Here is a 19,252-nt window from a genome sequence, read left to right on the forward strand (position 1 = left end):
ACAGAACACAAGGCTGTGATTGTGTGCTTGGTGGTTCTATCATCACACAGGTCACTAAGGCACATCATTATCCTCCATTTCTTGGGAGTTGCAAATATCTCTCTGTTTGATACTTTAATACTTACGCTTTCATAGGTGAAGGTTCCGAACACTTTTGCGTTATTGTTCAAGCAACCAGCAGGACACAGGTATCTAGCAAAAAAAAATATCAGAATAGTTAGTCTTCAAGCTTTTTGGAACTATCCGTAGACCCAGCCTGATACAGAGAACCCACTTTTTATTTTTATCAGACATTCTGAATTTCCCATTCTTCTCTTTCTCTCTCTTGTTCCTCCTCCCTCCCTTAATTTTTCTTCCTTCTTTGAACCCCAAACAAATAAAAACTTCCCCTGAAATGGGGTGATGTTGTGGGTGCGATGCATGTTAGGTATGGATATGCACCTGTTACCAGCTTTGACTTGTGGGTCTTGATTAGGGATAAAGGTAGATAAAAATCAATGTGTTTTTTTATTTAAAAAATCAAAATTTTGGATTTATTATTATTATTTAAATTTTGATTTAAATCGGATTTTTAAAATAAAATGCTTTTGGAGAAAAAAATCTTCCTAAAGATAGTTTTCTATTTAATTTACTTTATAGTCCAAAGGCTATCCATCAGGAAATAAGGATTTGTTTTAAGTTTTCACGTGTGCTAAAACTCAGTCTAAGTTTTTTTTAAAAAAAATTAATTTAACCGCATCAGTTAACAAAAATGGATACATATGCTATAATGTTATTTTTTTAGTTAAATAAATTGTTTAAATTGTTGTTAAGGTAATGATTATTTTTCTCCTTCCAATAAAGTACAGCAGAAATTGTACCTGTCTTTGTATTTCTAATAGTATAACCAAATCAGTAATTTTTGTTATATCTGTAAAAACTACTCTGAAGATTTATGATTCCAAAAATGAAACCTTCATCTGGTTGTAAATATTAAGATTATACCAGCAAGAATGAGTCTTTCTGCAAAAAAAAATATTATTTAAATCAAGTCTTACTGGCTAGTGATTTAAATCATGCTTTAAATCGATTTGATTTAAATCAAATCCACCCTGGTACACACTAAACCTTTTATAGCACAAAAATGTAGTTTTCTCTCAATCTCTATTCATTCATGCTTGTCCTCAACATGCCGCTTTCAGTCTAGATCGATCTTACATCCTGCTGTCCACATGGGTGGATGTGATTACTTGATACACAGTTGAAAACCTTCCCCTTGATTAGGTTTTCCTCTTTTTCCTCCCTGCACCTTCCCCAGGTAAATGAAGAAGGAAGCAGTCACTGTGATATTGGCATATGCCCAGCTATCACTGGGCAGGTGTGGAGAAACACACACACCGAAATTGCTGAGGCAGCCCATATCTGTTTTCAAATGGACACATGGCAAGGTCTACCTGCAATGAGTTTTTATTTTTGGAATGAAACCAGTTTTTCAAGAAGCACTTTTCAGGGGGAAAATATAGATCTAGACTGAGTGTGGGCTACATTGCAAAAGCAAGTACTCAGGCTCCACTGATTTGCAAATTAAATGTTGTTCAGCCTTACTAACCTCATCTGAACTACCCACGTTTTAAGGAGAAACAATAACAAAAAAGAGCAATGCATTAAAAAAAAAAGGAACATCATCCCCACTCTGCATTTTCAAACAACCCTCTCTTTAAGTCCAATGTTTGGTTTGGATTCGGCGTGCTTCTCTCCTCCCTGCCCCCCCTCCCCACAAAAAACCCCAAAGTGATAAACTGTACTAACTAAAACCATCACACGCAGGCTTGGTGGGTGGAGGCAATTGATGGTCCAGCTGAGATAAGTAAACATTGCTGGAGCAAGAGTGCTGAAAGGTCAGTGCCAACATTAGCCAAACAGTGTGGGGCACTTTGGGAACTGCGGGTTACACATTGCAGGCACTTGCAATGCGGGCCCCTTAATCTTGGCTGAATTTGGCTGCATCATTTACATGAATGGGCCCTGAAAGGCTGGCTTCATAGACAAGGGGCTTCTACACAGCCACTGGATCCGTGTCACAACAAACAGAGCACAGCCCATCTTTTGCTTTGGAAATATAGTGCAAGTTTGCCAAGGGTGAGGCCTCTGTTTTCCCAGCAAGGTGGGGAAAGGAAAGAGAGGGGGGAGGTGATTACCTGTTACATGTCGATCCTTTGCATTTATCCCTCATTTTGGTGTCACACTTGATCACTTGTGCTGGCAGGGGGAAGAGAAAATATAGAACCATCAGCAGGGCAAGTACTGTAACAGATATCCACATGGTCACACTTGTGTAGATGAAGCCTTCAAGCCGTTGCTAGACTACAACTCCCATCATCCATGACCATTGGCTACGCTGGTGATGGGTGTTGGAGTCCAACAAGATCTGCAGGGCCACAATTTCCCCAGCCCTGGTGTAGAAGCTTTAAGCACAGCAGGTGGCGCTGTGGGTTAAACCACAGAGCCTAGGGCTTGCCGATCAGAAGGTCGGCGGTTCGAATCCCCGCAACGGGGTGAGCTTGGTCCCAGCTCCTGCCAACCTAGCAGTTCGACAGCACGTCAAAGTGCAAGTAGATAAACAGGAACCGCTACAGCGGGAAGGTAAACGGTGTTTCTGTGTGCTGCTCTGGTTCGCCAGAAGTGGCTCAGTCATGCTGGCCACATGACCTGGAAGCTGTACGCTGGCTCCCTCGGTCAATAATGCGAGATGAGCGCCGCAACCCCAGAGTCAGTCACGACTGGACCTAATGGTCAGGGGTCCCTTTACCTTTATCTTTAAAAAGCTACAGTTGGCCCAAAATTCCCTTGCAGGTTTGTTTATTTTTATTTTTATTTTTAAAAAGCAAAAGCATCTTGAAACTTAGGAGCAGGAGAAAGTAATGCTCTCTTACTCATGTAAGACACATTGGTTGGCTTTTCTTTCACAGGTTTTGCGGCTGTGGGCTTCCACACAGGTTTGCTGTCTGACACCTGGGGCGTCTCCACTTCATTGGTCTCTTCGGTCTCGGGTTTTTGGACGTAACCGTCATCTTTTTTCACCCCAGCAGGTTGAAAGAAAAAGCATCTTGTTAATATTTTAGGTCAGTGGCGCAGTCGGTGGAGGTGCAGGGGATGGAGCAACTGCTCCCAATAATTTACTTAGGGGGGAGTTGGCTGCATTGCCCAGAAGTTCACTTCTGCTTGAAAGCTTAAAATGCAAAGCAAACAGAAGGAAAAAGTGGGTTGCTCTCCTCTAAAGGTCACATCCACACCACCACAGTACCTCTGTGGAGAGTACACTACAGATCCCAAGATTCTTTGGGGAAAGCCATGTGTTTTATATTTACAGTGTGGCTTTGACTGGAGTTAAGTAACAAACAAGACCTGTACAAATATAGAAATTACTATCTGATTAGCCCAGGCATAGGGGAACTCATACCTGGGGGCAGGCATCAAAAAGAGACCTCTGGGCCTCTCTGTCCAGCCCATGAGATGTCCCCAAGGCACACCCAGTCTTCCAAGGCCACAATCTCTATTGGCCCCACTTTGCACCCTCTGGGAGTATTTTTGCCTGGCTGGCAATGTGCCCTGGATCTCTGATTGTGACTCATGCTTTCCGAGATGGGGACTAGAGAGGGGTATGAGAGTTGGGTATAGAAACCAGCCCACTGCACATCAGTAACCCTGGCATCCATTGTGTTGCCACCGGCAAAGTTCTACTCAAAGCAAACCCACTGAAATTGATGAGCCCAAGTTGGTTGTGTCCAATCATTTCAGTGGGTCTGAGTAGGACTAACATTGATACAGCCCATCTAGTCCAGCATCCTCTTCTCACAGTGGCTAACCTGATGCCTGTGGGAAACCTGAGCGCAAGCACACTCTCCGCCTCCTCATCCATGGCTCTCAGTGACTGGCATTCAGAAGCATTATTGTGTTGGAAGGGAGAGTGGGTGGGCCTTGAAGCTAACCCATCAACAGCAAGCAGCTGGACAGCACACTGAGCAAGCACACAGAACCCCCTCCCTTCGCTCACAGCCTTAAGGGGGAAATACAGCTCTGCATTTGCATCTGTGCAGATGCATTAGCATATGCCAATTCTATTGACATCTTGCAAACCGCTTAACCACCTACCTTTGTAGCAGAGATTATTCTGACACCTTCCTCCATAGCTAGGCGGGCATTCAGAACACGGCCTGCCATTTTTATACGGGGCTTCTCCGATCCAGTTGCCTCTGAAAAGTGAGCACACATTTTGAAAGTTCCTTAATTCCCACTCTCTCAAGCATCCTCTGTTCCACACTTAACATATGCAGTTGCTTCACTGGACTGTTCCAGGCCAGTTGCCTGGATCTTTACCCTCCTGAGGCCTCTAAGCACCATGGCGCTATGGAAGAACTGAATGTCCCTACTGTACTTACTTACTCATTGATAGATTACTGTAAATATGGAAAAAGATCACTCCCTTCCACAATGTATAGCTGAGCAGCACTCTAGCAAGTCCAGAAGTCCAGCTTCCTTTTTATATACCTCACAACCAGCCAGTCACTGACGGGCTTTTGCTCCCCCTCGCTAATTCCACAAAGCAGTTAGTCAAGGCTGCCTCCTTTTCTTTCCTCCCAGAGACATTCAGGTGGCTGGAGGAACTTAGCACGGATGTTCAGGTCTTCCCCACTCAGGAACATGTTCCATTCCCCGTCCTGGAGAGCTTCCGAAGAGTCTTCCAAGAGATCCAAAATACTAGCTGTGATGTGTGAGCCAGACAAATTGCCAGTGTCTGGGAACATCAGACTCACACAATGTTTCCTTCATGCTAACCCACTCATCCTTACTGGGCAGAAATCACTCAGCACCAAATTTGTCTTCAGGAGAGGCAAGAGGCCTACATTTGAGCCACGCCTGTCCAGAAACACACTTCTCAAAACATTCAAAGGAGCAGGAGCTGCCATTTTGATACAAACAAGCCCACAAGAGGGCCTGTTCGAGGTTTGGATTAAGAATGCCTCTGTTCTACATCCACTGTCAGGGGTCTCTGGGTACCAGTTGGTGGGAATCACAGGTGAGCAGAGTGCAGTTGTGCTCATGTTTGGCTTGCAGGCTTCCCATAGGCCAGCCACTGTGATAACAGGATGCTGAACTAGGCGGGCTCTTGGTCTAATCCAGCAGACTCCTCTTATATTCTTAAGTGATGGAAGCACAGGTGGGGTCCAAAACTGATTACATTTCCTCAACCCAGCCTGGTGTTCAACATTGGTCTTTACACTATGGGGCTGTCTCCAGTGTTCTCCAGTGTTTGCAAGCATGAGGGCTCTTGCTCTAGCAGACAGGTGACTTTAACTATTGTACAACAGAGAAATTGAATGTAACAGTTGCACTAGCAATGGATTGTGCAATCTGTTGTGCAACAAAGTTACCAGCAATCTGATTATCCGCTTGCACAACAACGTTCTGCTGGTGCAACACATTGGGCAAGCAGGTAAGTATACCACTAAGTGACTTTAACTTAGCATTACATTGGATACAATCCCCTGACTTTTATGTCACCAGCAATGCCACTGCCCCTAACAATGACCCATTGGGCTTTGGCATTCCTCATAACCAGAAAGACAGTTGGAAATCGCCTGCCCAGTTGATGCCAACTGAGACAAAATATGCACAAAACTGCAATTACTTCAACTTGCATCAGTTATAGGGACAGGTGAATCAGTACCTATCAAGTTCTCATCTTTCCAGCCTTAAATTCAGCTCTCCACATATCCACATCTGTTGGTAGCTTTTTGAAAACAAAAGTCCTCGTGAAAATTCATCACCCACTCATTGTGAATTTATCCTAATATGCACACCTTTGTGGGAAATTTTGCTTAATGTACACATTTTGGCACCCAATCAAAAATTGCATTTTTACATATATTTTTCACTAATATATGCAGTCTTTACCCTCCTTTTGTGCATATTACTTGGCTGGAGAATTGCATTGCAACATTCAGAAAATTTCAAAGGATCACTGTGCTGCAGTTCACATGTTGTTTCAGAAAACCCAAATTTGTTAGATTCCCTTTTAAAGGGGAACAGAAATGAATGTATAACCCCATTCCCAATTCCTTACTTAGGAGAGTAGTTGCAGACCAGGTAGACAGCATTCTCCCAGATTTGACCCCACACGTCCATCCTTTTGCAGGTATTCACAGCACAGCCAACCTTATTTGTCGTTGCCCAGACCACCTGCAAATGGGCACAAGGGCACAAATGATGTCAACACTCACCACACAAGATCAGTCTCCTAGCATTTTCACATCTGCCCACATCTGGCAGACTTGTAACAACAAGCAGCAAGTTCCAACAGAAGCCCCCGTCCCATTTCCCTTACCTGTGTGTAGTGGGTGCACATTGGTCCTGAACATCTCTCTGGACACCAGGGGTTACATTCGTGGGGATAGGGATAGGTATAATCTTTCACTTCATCATACCAAGACTGGACATGGAAAGCTGGAGAGCGATACCTAAGGAAAACAAAGATATGTTCCAGTTCTGGTGGAAGATTCAGAGCAGATAAAAGGCAGTGCCTACTCCTGCAGCAAGGGTGGCACTGTGGTCTAAACCACTGAGCCTCTTGGGCTTGCCGATCAGAAGGTTGGTGGTTCAAATCCCCGCGACGGGCTGAGCTCCCATTGTTCAGTCCCAGCTCCTGCCAACCTAGCAGTTAGAATGCACGCCAAAAAGTGCAAGTAGATAAATAGGTACTGCTCCGGCAGGAAGGTAAAGTGCATTTCCGTGTGCTGCTCTGGTTTCGGTGTTCCGTTGCGCCAGAAGCGACTTAGTCATGCTGGCCACATGACCCAGAAAAACTGTCTGTGGACAAATGCCGGCTCCCTCGGCCTGTAAAGTGAGATGAGCGCCACAACCCCGGAGTCGTCTGCAACTGGACTTAACTGTCAGGGGTCCTTTACTTTTTATTCCTGCAGCACATAGTTAAACTATGGCACTCGCTCCCACAGGAACCAGTGGTGGCCTCCAACTTGGAAGGCTTTCAAAGAGGAGATGACAAATTTGTGGAGAAGGCAATCAAAGGTTACCAACCATGATGGCTATGCTCTGCCTCCACAGTCGGAGGCACTCATGCTTCTGAATACTAGTTGCTGGATGTTGCATGAGAGCTCTTCTGCTCAGGTCCTGCTTGCTGGTTTCCCACAGGCATCTGGGTGGCTACCGTTAGAATAGGATGCTAGACTAGATGGGCCATTGGCCTGGTCCTACAGGCTCTTCTTGTGTTCTTAATTGGACAGAGAATACCATTGCTTCTCTTGAGTATTTATGGCAGAGTACCTTTCCTGCACTGCCAAGAATCCATAACAGAAGAAAAGCCCAGCTGGATCAGACCAGGGCCAGTCTGGTCTAGCCTCCTGTTTCCTATCTTGCAAGAGATGCACTGAGAATTTCTCCACAAGGATTTTTTATATGCCACTTTGCTGGGAAAAGAAGTGGAGATGAGCCCCGGACTGACTCCAGAATGGTATAAGTGTGGGCAGGTTGGGACTGGTGACTTTTAGCAACTGAGCAGAATGGAATTCCCCCCCCCCTAAAAATGGGATTCATAGTGAGTAGCATTATAAAGTTCTGAGCATGAAATCTCCCACGCTGTTTCTTTTTAGGAGCCCTCTCATTCTCTGGAGACATTAGTGAAGAGAAAGTAAAATCTCTCCAGAAACTCAGGGACTCTCTTTTTTCACCAGGCTGCAGGTGTAGCAAAATAAATAACAAGTGGAAGATATAAACCCTGAATTGAAAGTAGGGAGTGAAGCTCAGCCCACTCTCCAGTTGGCAGCTGGAGCTGGCAAAAACATTCGGCTGCATCAACAAGCATGATTTCTTACCCTGCCCAGTACAGTGTTAGGATGAAGCCTTCAACTGGGATTATGGAAAGTACACTCCCTCTTAGTCCACGTTATGTGCTCACAATCAGGGAATGAACCCAAAGTGGGGAGTACAGAGCCTAGCAGGACGTGGGTTGACACTAAGGATTAAGGAGCTTAGCCATTTGGACGTCGTGTTCCGTCACCAAATATGGATTTCTGTAGGTTAGAGAAGATTCTGCCCTGGCTTCTGTCTTGCTACTGACTTTCTGCTTCTTCTTGGACCATTTCCCTGCCTGCATCACATCACCAGCACTCTTCCTAACGGAGAAAATTCATGCAGCACAGAGCAATTTTTTTAAAAAAAAAACCAAACACATGGGAAACGTGTGTGCCAACAATAGCTCTGCAATCCTGGAGTATGAATGGTCCAGGCATTTAGACCAGGGCACATATCAGAGACATTTAAATTCTGCTCCTTGTTGCATGGTTGAGCCACAGACCAGAAGCGGGGCATCTAAAACCTGTGCATAGGCAGTGGGAAACTAAACAAGTTTCCATTGATGAGTGAAGCTCAACACATGCAAAAGCTCTATTGATAGGAAGAGTGTGTGGAGAGAAGACCTGCACAGTGGTACCTCGGGTTACAAATGCTTCGGGTTACAAACTCCGCTAACCTGGAAGTAGTACCTTTGGTTGCAAACTTTGCCCCAGGATGAGAATGGAAATCGTGCTCCGGTGGCACAGCAGCAGCAGGAGACCCCATTAGCGAAAGCGTGCCTCAGGTTAAGAATGATTTCGGGTTAAGATCAGACCTCCGGAATGAATTAAGTTCGTAACCTGAGGTACCACTGTATTTAGAATAAATCTTCGTCTGGCATTTCCCTCTGCCTACACACTTGTAAATTTGCCATATGGGCATGGTCTAAAAAGGCTTCTATACTACAACCACTTAACTACTAGTCAATTTTGAACTCAGTGGGGCTTACTCGTGAGTAGATATGTGTAGGACTGTGCCTTGCTTGGCTTGGCAGCCATCTTAGATTCATTCATTATCTCTGTTCATTGTTAAATTCTTATCCCACCCTTTCTCCCAAAGGAGCCCAGGACAGCAAGCACAGACACCATAAGACAATTAACACATCTTACCTGCCCCAGTGAACAGCCAGATTTTGACCAATGGACATAAGGAGGGTGGCAGGCCCATGATCCCAAATACATTGATGGGCCCAGGACTCGGCCGATCTCTCCAGCTCATCGTCCCATCTCTATGTGGATGAAAGACAGAAAAGCATTAGAGTAGTGCCTTGCTGGAAATAAAAACAGGAGGCAAAATGAAGTTCTGGTCACAGATGGTGGCATTTTCCAACCAAGCCTCAGAATTAAACCCAAAGAAGCAACACATCAAGTGTGTCTCAATAAGGAATGTTCCAGAGCATCCTTACATTCCAGGAAAAGAAGAAGTCCTTATACCATGATGTTATTTCCATATTGGGCATCCTGTCCAGTTTGTGGAGAAAGGTTGTTTCAAGTAGGTCATGAAGGAAGACTAGCACTTGCAGCCTGAGCCCCTGAAAGATTGGGGAAGGACTGGAACCAGTGGAGGCTGGTCCTTTGGGGTGAATGGGCACTGCCCTACCAACCTCAGTCCACCCTCAGTTTGCCTCCAGCTTCCCAGCCATCTTACTTAACAAACAGACCATAGGTGGCCCTGCCTGTTAGCTTCCCCCTCCTCCGTCTCAGCACTGCTCCTTGTAGAACTCAGCAGGAAGGAGGGGGGGGGACAAAACTGGAATCAGTTGGCTCTGCCTGTCACTGGGTCTGATTCTGCCCATCATTGGCTCTTTGTGAAAGTGACTTACAGAAATACATTGCATTGGGGAGGAATTGATGGCACCATAAAAAAATTATAAAAATGCATCCCATAATTTCATTTTCTTTTTTTAATGGAAATAAATTGTAATTTCAGAGAAATAATGAAATAGTTATGGGCATCATGTGGTGACTACAATGGAAATTATGGGAAGGTTGGTGCCTTTCCCCCCTAGGGGAACTGACTTTTATGATAACACGGGGGCAGGGGGTTGGACTGGATGGCCCTTGTGGTCTCTTCCAACTCTATGATTCTATCATTCTATGATTCTATGATGAGGAAACCAGCGCACTGCTAAAGCTCCCATCATCTCTGACTGCTGGCCATGCTGGCTGTGAGTCCTACAACAACCAGAGCATCACAGGTTCCCCAATCCTGTGCTATAATCATCATCATCCTCATGCCTGTGCTAGAGTGCTAATTGGGACATAGCACTGAGTTTGGCTTTACTGGGACTGTTTTCTTCTTTAAAAGAAAAGAGGTGTTTCACAGGCATATAAAATTGGCAGCGCAGCATCGAATCATTGGTTCAACATAAATGTAAACCAAGCCCATGCCAAGACAAGGTAAAAGTACAGTACCTGGCTTTTTGGCAACCCTGCATTGTGTTTGGGTCATTTAAGTACATCCCATGCTTAGATCGTGGAACTTTTCTAAGCCAAAGCATGATGAGGAGTGGGGAGGGGGGCTTGTCAAACTTGAGCCAAGAACACATGTTCTTGCAACGCGCTTCAAATTAGCACCAGCTCTAGTTGGAAGCATTTGCTATGGGCGTGCAGAAAATAAAATCATTTGCGATTGCTAATCCCCTCTCCTGGGCTGAAAAAAAGCACCAAGGACTCACTGGCTTGTGTGTTGCTTGCCACTGAAACACAAAGGACTTCAAAGCTCCATTTGTATTCCAGAGGTGAACGCTTATGATTTCCAAGTCCTATTAGGTAAATATGACTCGATGAAAGGCGGATTATGAGCCAGCCCCAGGAGAGTCGTTTAGAGTTGGCCTTTCTGCTTGGTCTGTGAGACTCTTTTATAGGCTTCATGGCCCCCAGGAAAAAAGGGGGGGCGGAGAACACATGAGACAAGCACACCGAGCAAAAGCAAAACATGAAGCTGTAACCATGCTGGATGAGTAAATAGACATTAGCCTGAAGAGTCGTCTTCTGCTGCTGCTGCTGCTGCAATGCTGAGCTGCAAGGAAGCCGAAAGCCAAGGAAAATACGTCTCAGCTGCGTGTTTACTTTCAGAGAAGCAGCAGGGCCATTTCTGCCCTCATAAGCATTGGAACCGCCTGCTGTCTGCCCAGCCATAACTGAAGCTGTGATTCTAAATAGATTTGCAGCTGGAGACTGCACACGATGGGGACACTGTGTCTTTCGTGCACCTGGCCATCAAATTATGGAGAGCAAGAGATCACACCCAATTTAACACCCTGAGGATCTTAGCTTTCATTGCAAAGATTATAATTATAATTATTAATTATAATTAATTGTAATTATTAATTATAATTATTAATTATAATTAATTATAATTCTAGCAGAGCCATGCCAAGTGATTGAAAGGTAATCCAGGAATGGGTAACATGTGGCCCTCCAGATGTTTTTGGACCATGTGTCCCATCAGGTTCCATGAAACACTTGAATTGCTTTTGCCACAATGAACCGTGCCCACTCGCCCATCAGCTGACATTGGCTGTTGTGTGGGAAGACAGTGTATTTATTAATCCTGTATCAGCCACAGCACCTGCTTCCAGCAGGGAACAGGATCCTGCAGCCCAGGCAGCAGGATTTAATCTCAGAAGTTAAAGCCCTTTGCTTTAAGTGGGGAGATGGGTGAAGTGCAGAGACTGCCTTGAAGCGTTTGGCTTCAGAGATCAAGAGCTTAAAAGGGAACAGATGAGAATCTCTCTCCCTCTCCTTTTCAGATTGAAGCACAAGGAGTTTTGACAAGTGGGCAACCCCACTCATCTCTCAAATTTAGCCCACAATGCAGATCCTTTGGAGGATCTGAGCCATGGAGCAAAAAAAAAAAAAAGCTTTCCCACTCCTGCACACCTGCCTTCTTTGTTGGTAGTATCACAGAATTTGGCTTCCTTGACACCACCCCCAAAAAGAGAAAACCCATTACTTAAAAGAAAAAGATTGAAGAAGGTGCCAAATTGCATAATATTGGCATCTGCTAATTTATACATTTAGATGCAAATGAAATAAATCCCTCAATTCCTATTTATTTTTCATTTTTATATGCTTTCATGTTGCTGCTTTGCTGCTTTTAGGTTGTACTTTTGTTTTAATGATATTGTTTGTTTCACATTGTATGCCACTTATTATAAAAAGATGAAGTGGCTTTTAAGTGCTTTAAAATATATTAAATGAATTAGTTATTTAAATACATACAGGAGACTTAGCAAGGAAGACTGTGGCCAGTGTGACTGCTCTTGTCGGCTGCTGGCAAGGTGCTGCAAATTATCGGTGGGCAACATCAAGACCCTGCTCTTCTCTCTTAAGTGTTGTTTACCTTAAACCTCCTTACTTTGCCAAACTTTTATTAGGCATTACAAATATAGGCCATCATAAAACATCCATATATAAAATCTTAAAATATATACCTTAAACCAGGCATGGAGCAGACAGGACATTCAAACAGAGGACTTTCCTCCTGCCAACAGAGGACACCTTCAAAGAGAGAACTGCTCTCTATAAAGTAGGGCACATGGAGACTTCTTCACATTCTGACTCATTAGTCTGTGGAAAACTGGACCTATGTCAAATGCATTCCAAAGCCTTAGGATTTCCACATAAATGTGTTAAGGGGTGTGTGTGTGTGTGTGTGTGTGTGTGTGTGTGTGTGTGTGTGTAATAGAAATTTCTTGGAAAGGTTTTATAAATTCCTCTTTCACTGACAAAACCTGGATGACAAATAGTAAAGGACTTGGAAAGCCGCTGGGCTAAAAATATTTGTTTTTCTGTTTTCACCACATCTAATTTTTAAGGCGCTATTTTTGAAGAAAATAACAGTCCTTCCTTTTCTCCCCAGTAGGTAAGAAACTCACCTCTGGTTCTTATGGGGAAAACATGAGGAATGGTGATCGTGCCACCTAAATTGCCTCTGGGATAGAGAGGAGGATGAGTGAGGAGCAATGCTCCTTGGGTGTATATAGCCTTAGATGTGTATCAAAGGGTTTTGGCTCAGTGGTAGAGCACCTGCGTTGCATGTGGAAGGTCCCCAGTTTGATCCCCAGCATCTCCAGGCAGGCCTGAGAAAGACTCCAGCATGAAACCATAGACAGTGTCTGCCAGTCAGTGCATATGATACTCAACTTGATGGGCCAATGGTCTGGCCCCATATAAAGCAGCTTTCTATGTTCTGTGCATCATCATTTTCAATAACGGACATTCAAACAAGCCGGCTGAGATACATTCCATTCTTCCAGAATATGTCATTTCTGAATCAGGGATGCTCATCTTGATGGGCCCAAGGCCACCCAGTGGACTTCATGGTTGAGCAGCAATTTGAACCGAGGCCTCCTTATCTGAAGTCCAGCACTCTGGCTGCTACTACACATTGGCCCTCTGTGATATTTGGGGACCCTCTGGGGAGGGGATTGGGCTCAACAGGTCCATATTCTCCTCCAGAATTCATTGGGAGGCATTTAGCACCAAGCGTAGACCCACCCTCCTCATCGGCATAGCTCCACCCTGAGTTTCACAGCTTGGCCAGGCAAGGCCACAGAGCCCTGGCAAAAGAGCCTTCTTTTTTTTCCTAGCAAGAGAGGTTGAGCGAATAACCAAACTATGCAGAGGGTAGCCCTGGGTTGACCTGACCTACTAACAGTTCCTTTCCAGCTGCAATGACTCAAGAAGCTGCATCTGAGCTGAATTTGCTTCAGGAAACCACTTGAAGGAGAAACTCCTTGTTACTGGAATTTGTTAACAGGCATATGGCCTAAATGAGACCAAAAATAGGTTAGTCTCCAGGGCCAGGCTGAAGAATGGAGATACAGTAAATGCTCAAGGATGGCACCCAAAATGTGATGCTTCCCTGCCCTCCTAAGTCAAGGTGTCCATTATGAAGATGGGGCACAGCTTGAGGGCCACACTCCCTTCTGAGCAACCTTCTGGGAATCACATGCTATAGATAGCCAGGACCAGAGACAAAAGTGGACAGAGCAACATAGAAGAATGTTACTTTTCTTCAGTGGGCCAGCTTCTCCACATTCACACATCTTATCTTCCATCCTTTCCCCCTTTTCCTTTTTAAGAACATAACAAAAGTCTGCATTTAACATATACAGATTTTGTATGCACTTTTCTTGCCCAAAATACCCACTTTTCAGTGCTTTCCAATGCATCACCTGTGACATATGTAAAATACATATGGGGGGGTTGTAGTTTTTGTGCATCACACCAGCTTTGCAAAATCTGGTGAAGGGCATATTTCAGCTGCATTTGTCCCCTGCAAAAGGTAGTCCAAACAAATTCCTCCCTAACCCTATGTTACATATTGGAAATGTTTTTTCTGGGTCTGGTTTTCACACCTGCCTTTCTCGTTAATGTTCTGCTAACAACCAGCTATTGATTGTTTCTAATTATTGGAAACACTTTGGGTACCGGAAAGTGGTACAACTAGATATAGGAAAAGGAAAAGGTTCCTGTTGGCATGCTCCACTTAGTTCATTTCTTCCTGTTGAGTGTGGCTGGGAGTTTCTGTTCCTTGTTCAGTTAAATTACTGGTGACCTTCCATTCTCCACTCTTTTATATAGCAAAATAAGGATGATTGTTAATCCCTCAGCCACACTCAACAAGAAGCAATGTACAAGTTTCATTTAACATCCGAAAGCCGTTTTGCTGAATAACTCTGAATAGGACTTACCTGTGAGTCTCAACATTACAAAAGAAAATTGGCCACAGAAAAGGGCAACACTAGATAATATAGCACTATATTAAATTATACATGGAGGCATCATTTTTATTTCACCTCCAGCTGCTTGTGGAAAAGCAATTCCTTAGCGGTGCTAAAGAGCAAAGTTATAGGAATCAACCATGGTGTGTTTATTCACCCTCAGTACTGTAGTGGCAGCCAGTGATGTGGAGCAAAGATTGGGAAATACACATCACCACGACAGCAGGAATGTTTTACTACATATTACAAAGGGGATATTGATGCAGGCTTACCAGTTTTGGTGGCTGGCACCCAAGCAGGCAAGCCTATATTAAGTCTCCCTTGTAATGTGTAATAAAAGCTTCCTGTGCCCTGCTTCCATGAAATTGCGTATTGCTGTATCTTTGGTCATCCTAACGTAACGACTGGGATCTTGAAGTCTGTGTATCACCAAAGTTGCAGCAAAGGGAAATACATGGTCTTTACTTGCAAGCTGTGCAAGAAGAAGGCTTCTGTTTGTGGTGCGTATTTCCTAAAAGAATGTGTCCAAAACTTGGGGAAGTAAGCACAAATGGCACACAAAGGAGCAAGAATGGAAGGAAAATTCTGAGGCAGTTTTGAACTCTTATCGTTTTGAACTCACCATGTATTCCATGTTGGATGCTGAAGGGTAGACCTGGCCTCTCAGTTTATTGTGAAGCATTAGAATCTCTTCTTTGTCCGATCGAGAAATGGCTCTCTTGGTCCTTGAGTGGGACTGCTCCTCCTGGTATCTACTGAGGATGCTTTCCAAATCGGTAGCATTGGGCAAGAAAAAGCAATGGATTCCATGGACTAGGAAGAGTAGCCCAAATGGTACAACAGTCCGAGTCAGAGTGGGACTTCTGGCCATGTTCTGCTCAGTGGAATTAGGATGAGAGAAGAAACACTCCTCAAAGGGATCTCTTCTGGTCCGTGCAACAGATCTAGAAGAAGTGAAGAAAGTTTAGTTATTCTCAGCCTGACACTGGACAAGCTCTTGGGCTTCTAGGGCTCTCTGTCTGACCTTCATGACAGTACCCAATCCACACCCTCTTCCTAGCTACACCCCTCACCATCCCTATTTCACACACCCTTTTATGTTTCTGGCTGGCTGAAACATGCCCTTGAACTCTGATGTTTCTTGCTCGCTCGGATGGAGGATGTGAGAGTGTGAAGAAATTAAGAAAATTGTCCTGGAGAAAAGGTAAAATTCACATCGACTGCTCTATCCACTTTTGCTTCTGACCCTGCCCACCATTGGCATTTCTCCGTCAGAAGGGAATGTGGCTTGAAAAGGTTTCCCTACCCTAATGAAAAATTAGTCGTAATGAAGGGGAAATGTAACAGATAAAAGTATGTTATATAATGCAGCAGGAAAGGGGATGGAAACATCAAGGAGGAAGGGTGGGAAATCAAGTCACAAAAATTATTTTAAATTTGTATTAAATTAGAAGTTAAATTGTTAACATCTTTGAAACTCAGTAAAATATAATTGGCAAAAAAAAGAAAGAAAGAAAAGAAAAGTTTCTCTACCCCAGCTTATAAAATGGGGTCCTTCAAGCTGTTGTGTTTTTCTCCATTAAATGAAACAGAAAGCTTACACTTTTCTGTTGTTGTTGTTGTTGTTGTTGTTGTTGAAATAAGATTTAGCTGCCCACTGTGACATTAGCTGCATGGAATTGGGGCCTCAGCAGAGCAGGTCATTCATGTTTTGGGGAGTATTGGCAGAATTCTCATTCAACATGAGAGGAATCCATTACTTGGTTCATTCCCTCATCAGTGCCTCAGACAGGGCTGACCCAAGACATTTTGATGTCTGAGGTGAAGGAGTAGATGGCACCTTCCCATGACATATTCAAGAGCCAGCTGTGCTGGCAGCTGGCTCTAACTTCCAGACTGATGACAGCATCCTTTACTGTAATCGAGGGCAGCAAGCTAGTTTAGGAGGTGAAAGGCAGGCTGGATGGTGCACAAACTCTGTCCTCTGAGATTTTACTACCCCCTGCACCAAGCATCTGCTACCAGAGGTGGATGCTTCACTCTGCCTAACAGTAGAGCCGGCATTCTCCTAGACATTGATAGTATTGTCTGCACTGAGTGGCAGTGAGTCTTGGGGTTTCAGATAGGGATCACTCCCAGTCCTACCTGGAGATGCCAGGGATTGAACCTGGAACCTTCTGCATGCCAAGTAGATGCCCTTACAATCTATACCCTGTGTAAGCTCTTAAATAGCCCCAATCCCTGTTGATTTCCAGGCCAGCCCAGACAGGAGAAGTGGTCCTGCCAAGTATTATCATGGAAGCAGAATCCCATCTTAAAGGGAAAGGACAGCAGACGTTCCCAAAGAGCCAGGTTGAAGAGGTCAGCCATGAGCTATGAGCTGTTTCTGCCTGGCAGAAAAACAGAGGCAGAACTCTCTGCCAGCTCCCAAAATCTGTCACCAGCAATATCAGAGCAAATGAAAGACCCATTTTGCAAAGGAAGCATCAGGATTTTCTCTAATTGCTGTAGTTATTGCTTATATGTCACTTTGATGGGAAAAGACATGTATAAGGGTGCTGGACTGGCTCTAGAATGCTATCAGTGAGGTCTGGGGATGGAGTTGGGCCAAAAAAAAGATATTTCGCTGCAACAATGTACCGTAAGATGAGCCCTGATTGATCTGAGATGTTGAACATTTTTAACAGTGACTTCGAGAGCACAGGAAACATAGGCTTCTGTCTGAGTTTTGAACCTGGAACAGTCTGTATGCAAAGCAACTTCTCTACCACTGGGCTGCAGCCAACACTGCATAAAAAGACCTTGTGACATTCCTTCTTCAGGCAGCTGGAATGGAAAGAGCTGGCCATTGGAAAGCAAGCCAGATGCCTACACTAAGGGCTCATCCAGACTTCCTTTTGTGCCATGTTTCTAGGTTCCAGTCCGGGCTTTAATGCTCCACGTCCGGGTGGTTTTTCTTTTCTTTCTTTTTTCTTTTTGTCCCAGTGAGTTCCCCAGAAAACCTGTGTTTTACCACTGAATCAGAGCAATCAGGTTTTCTGTGGATTGCCATTTGCTCCGATTCAGCGATAAAATGTGGGTTTCCCCAGGGAAAGTGCCAGGAAAGAAAAGGATGTCTGGATGTGCCCTAAGTCAGTGGTAACACTGATGGAAAATGGCTTTGATGCAACAAGTACACATGTCCAGTGGTCTCACACAGTCAGATTCCCTCATAGTGAGATGCTACCCATACATCTCACACATGAACAAACACTTTTCAGCTAAGCTTTTTACCCAAAGCCATAAAGCCATCTTGCACAGATGTACTTTCCCTGCTAAAATTTTCAACTTTCCAGGCTCCTGATAAAAATATTTTCATTGCCACGCCTGATGTTTAAGCACGCATGTTTATCCTGCTATGCTTTGATTACATGGTTCTTTTTGTTTGTTTATGCACTATATGATATATAGTGAAATATATCATCATATACATATATCATATAATCATATATGTACATATAATCATATATAATAACTGAAGTTGGGATGAATGGAACTGTCAATTTCAGTTTCTCTTTGTTTCTCACTCTTCCGGTCTTAAATTCAGATCACATTTCCACAGCAATCTGCATTTTTAAAAACCAACAACCTAGGGCAGGCATCCCCAAACTTCGGCCCTCCAGATGTTTTGGACTACAATTCCCATCATCCCTGACCACTGGTCCTCTTACGTAGGGATCATGGGAGTTGTAGGCCAAAACATCTGGAGGGCCGTAGTTTGGGGATGCCTGACCTAGGGGCTGCCACTCCTGATTGCTCTGCCTGCCAACCCCATAAACCTGTTTGCCCTCCCTCTTCACCTGACCAACCCTCCCTTTACACCTCACCTACCCCCTCACCTCTCCCCACACAGCTCACCCCAAACCCCACCCCCATTTAAAGAAGATGGGATGCACTCCAGACAGTTACTTGTTAAACCACTGTGCCAAGCACCTCCTTCCCTTCATTAAACTTGTTTCACAGAGTGGGGGGGAGCACTTCCCAGCCTCTCCGTGACCACATGAACTTCAAAATGTGACAATACTTTACCTTTTTGTGTATATAAGGAGAAAAACCCTCATGGAAATTTGTCGGCATCTTAGTGTGACTCCTTCCCCCCAGCCCCAAATATTTGTATGCATTTTCCTCCAATGGGGTGCATTTTTGCCTCTGGTTTTCACAAACGTATGCATTTTACAAACACTTCCCCCAAATATATGCATTTTCGTACACATTGTCTGGTGGAAGAACCACGTCGCAAAACTCGTAGAAGTGCAACATTCCAAGTATGGTGTTTGTCATAAAAATGCAAAGAAAACCAAATTCCTCTGTTGTAAAATTTAAGCTGGTTCCTATGAACCCAGAGAAATGGATCTTGACCCAGGGAGAGCTCAAGGATCCAGGCAAGCAGACGAATTTAAGCGTCTCCTGCCCACCAAATAACAGAGACCAAACCAGGACGTACGAAGCAAGGCACTTTTATTTTTGCTGTTGCAACAGGGTCCTTCCTCTCACACAGGAGAACAAGGAAGGAACCCCAAACAAAGATGTCTTGCCCTTAAAAAGAAATTTGAAATTGGTTTCAGCCCACCCCCCAGAAGCATCATCCATATG

General features: G+C 44.3%; 1 protein-coding gene across 1 annotated transcript in view; it reads right to left on the reverse strand.

Moving 5' to 3' along the window:
* Positions 1 to 19,252, reverse strand: part of CRISPLD2 (cysteine rich secretory protein LCCL domain containing 2) — a 53,348-nt gene that overhangs the window by 17,110 nt on the left and 16,986 nt on the right. The window contains exons 2-9 of the mRNA XM_035118260.2: positions 15,243 to 15,564; positions 8,997 to 9,115; positions 6,365 to 6,497; positions 6,104 to 6,219; positions 4,132 to 4,232; positions 2,913 to 3,050; positions 2,178 to 2,238; positions 126 to 192 (exon numbers count right to left, since the gene is read on the reverse strand). Coding sequence (XP_034974151.2) covers positions 126 to 192; positions 2,178 to 2,238; positions 2,913 to 3,050; positions 4,132 to 4,232; positions 6,104 to 6,219; positions 6,365 to 6,497; positions 8,997 to 9,115; positions 15,243 to 15,491 — 984 coding nt within the window. The 5' untranslated portion in view covers positions 15,492 to 15,564. The remainder of the gene's footprint in view (positions 1 to 125; positions 193 to 2,177; positions 2,239 to 2,912; positions 3,051 to 4,131; positions 4,233 to 6,103; positions 6,220 to 6,364; positions 6,498 to 8,996; positions 9,116 to 15,242; positions 15,565 to 19,252) is intronic.

This window comes from Zootoca vivipara, chromosome 6 (assembly GCF_963506605.1).
Source record: "Zootoca vivipara chromosome 6, rZooViv1.1, whole genome shotgun sequence".
NCBI lineage: Eukaryota > Metazoa > Chordata > Lepidosauria > Squamata > Lacertidae > Zootoca > Zootoca vivipara.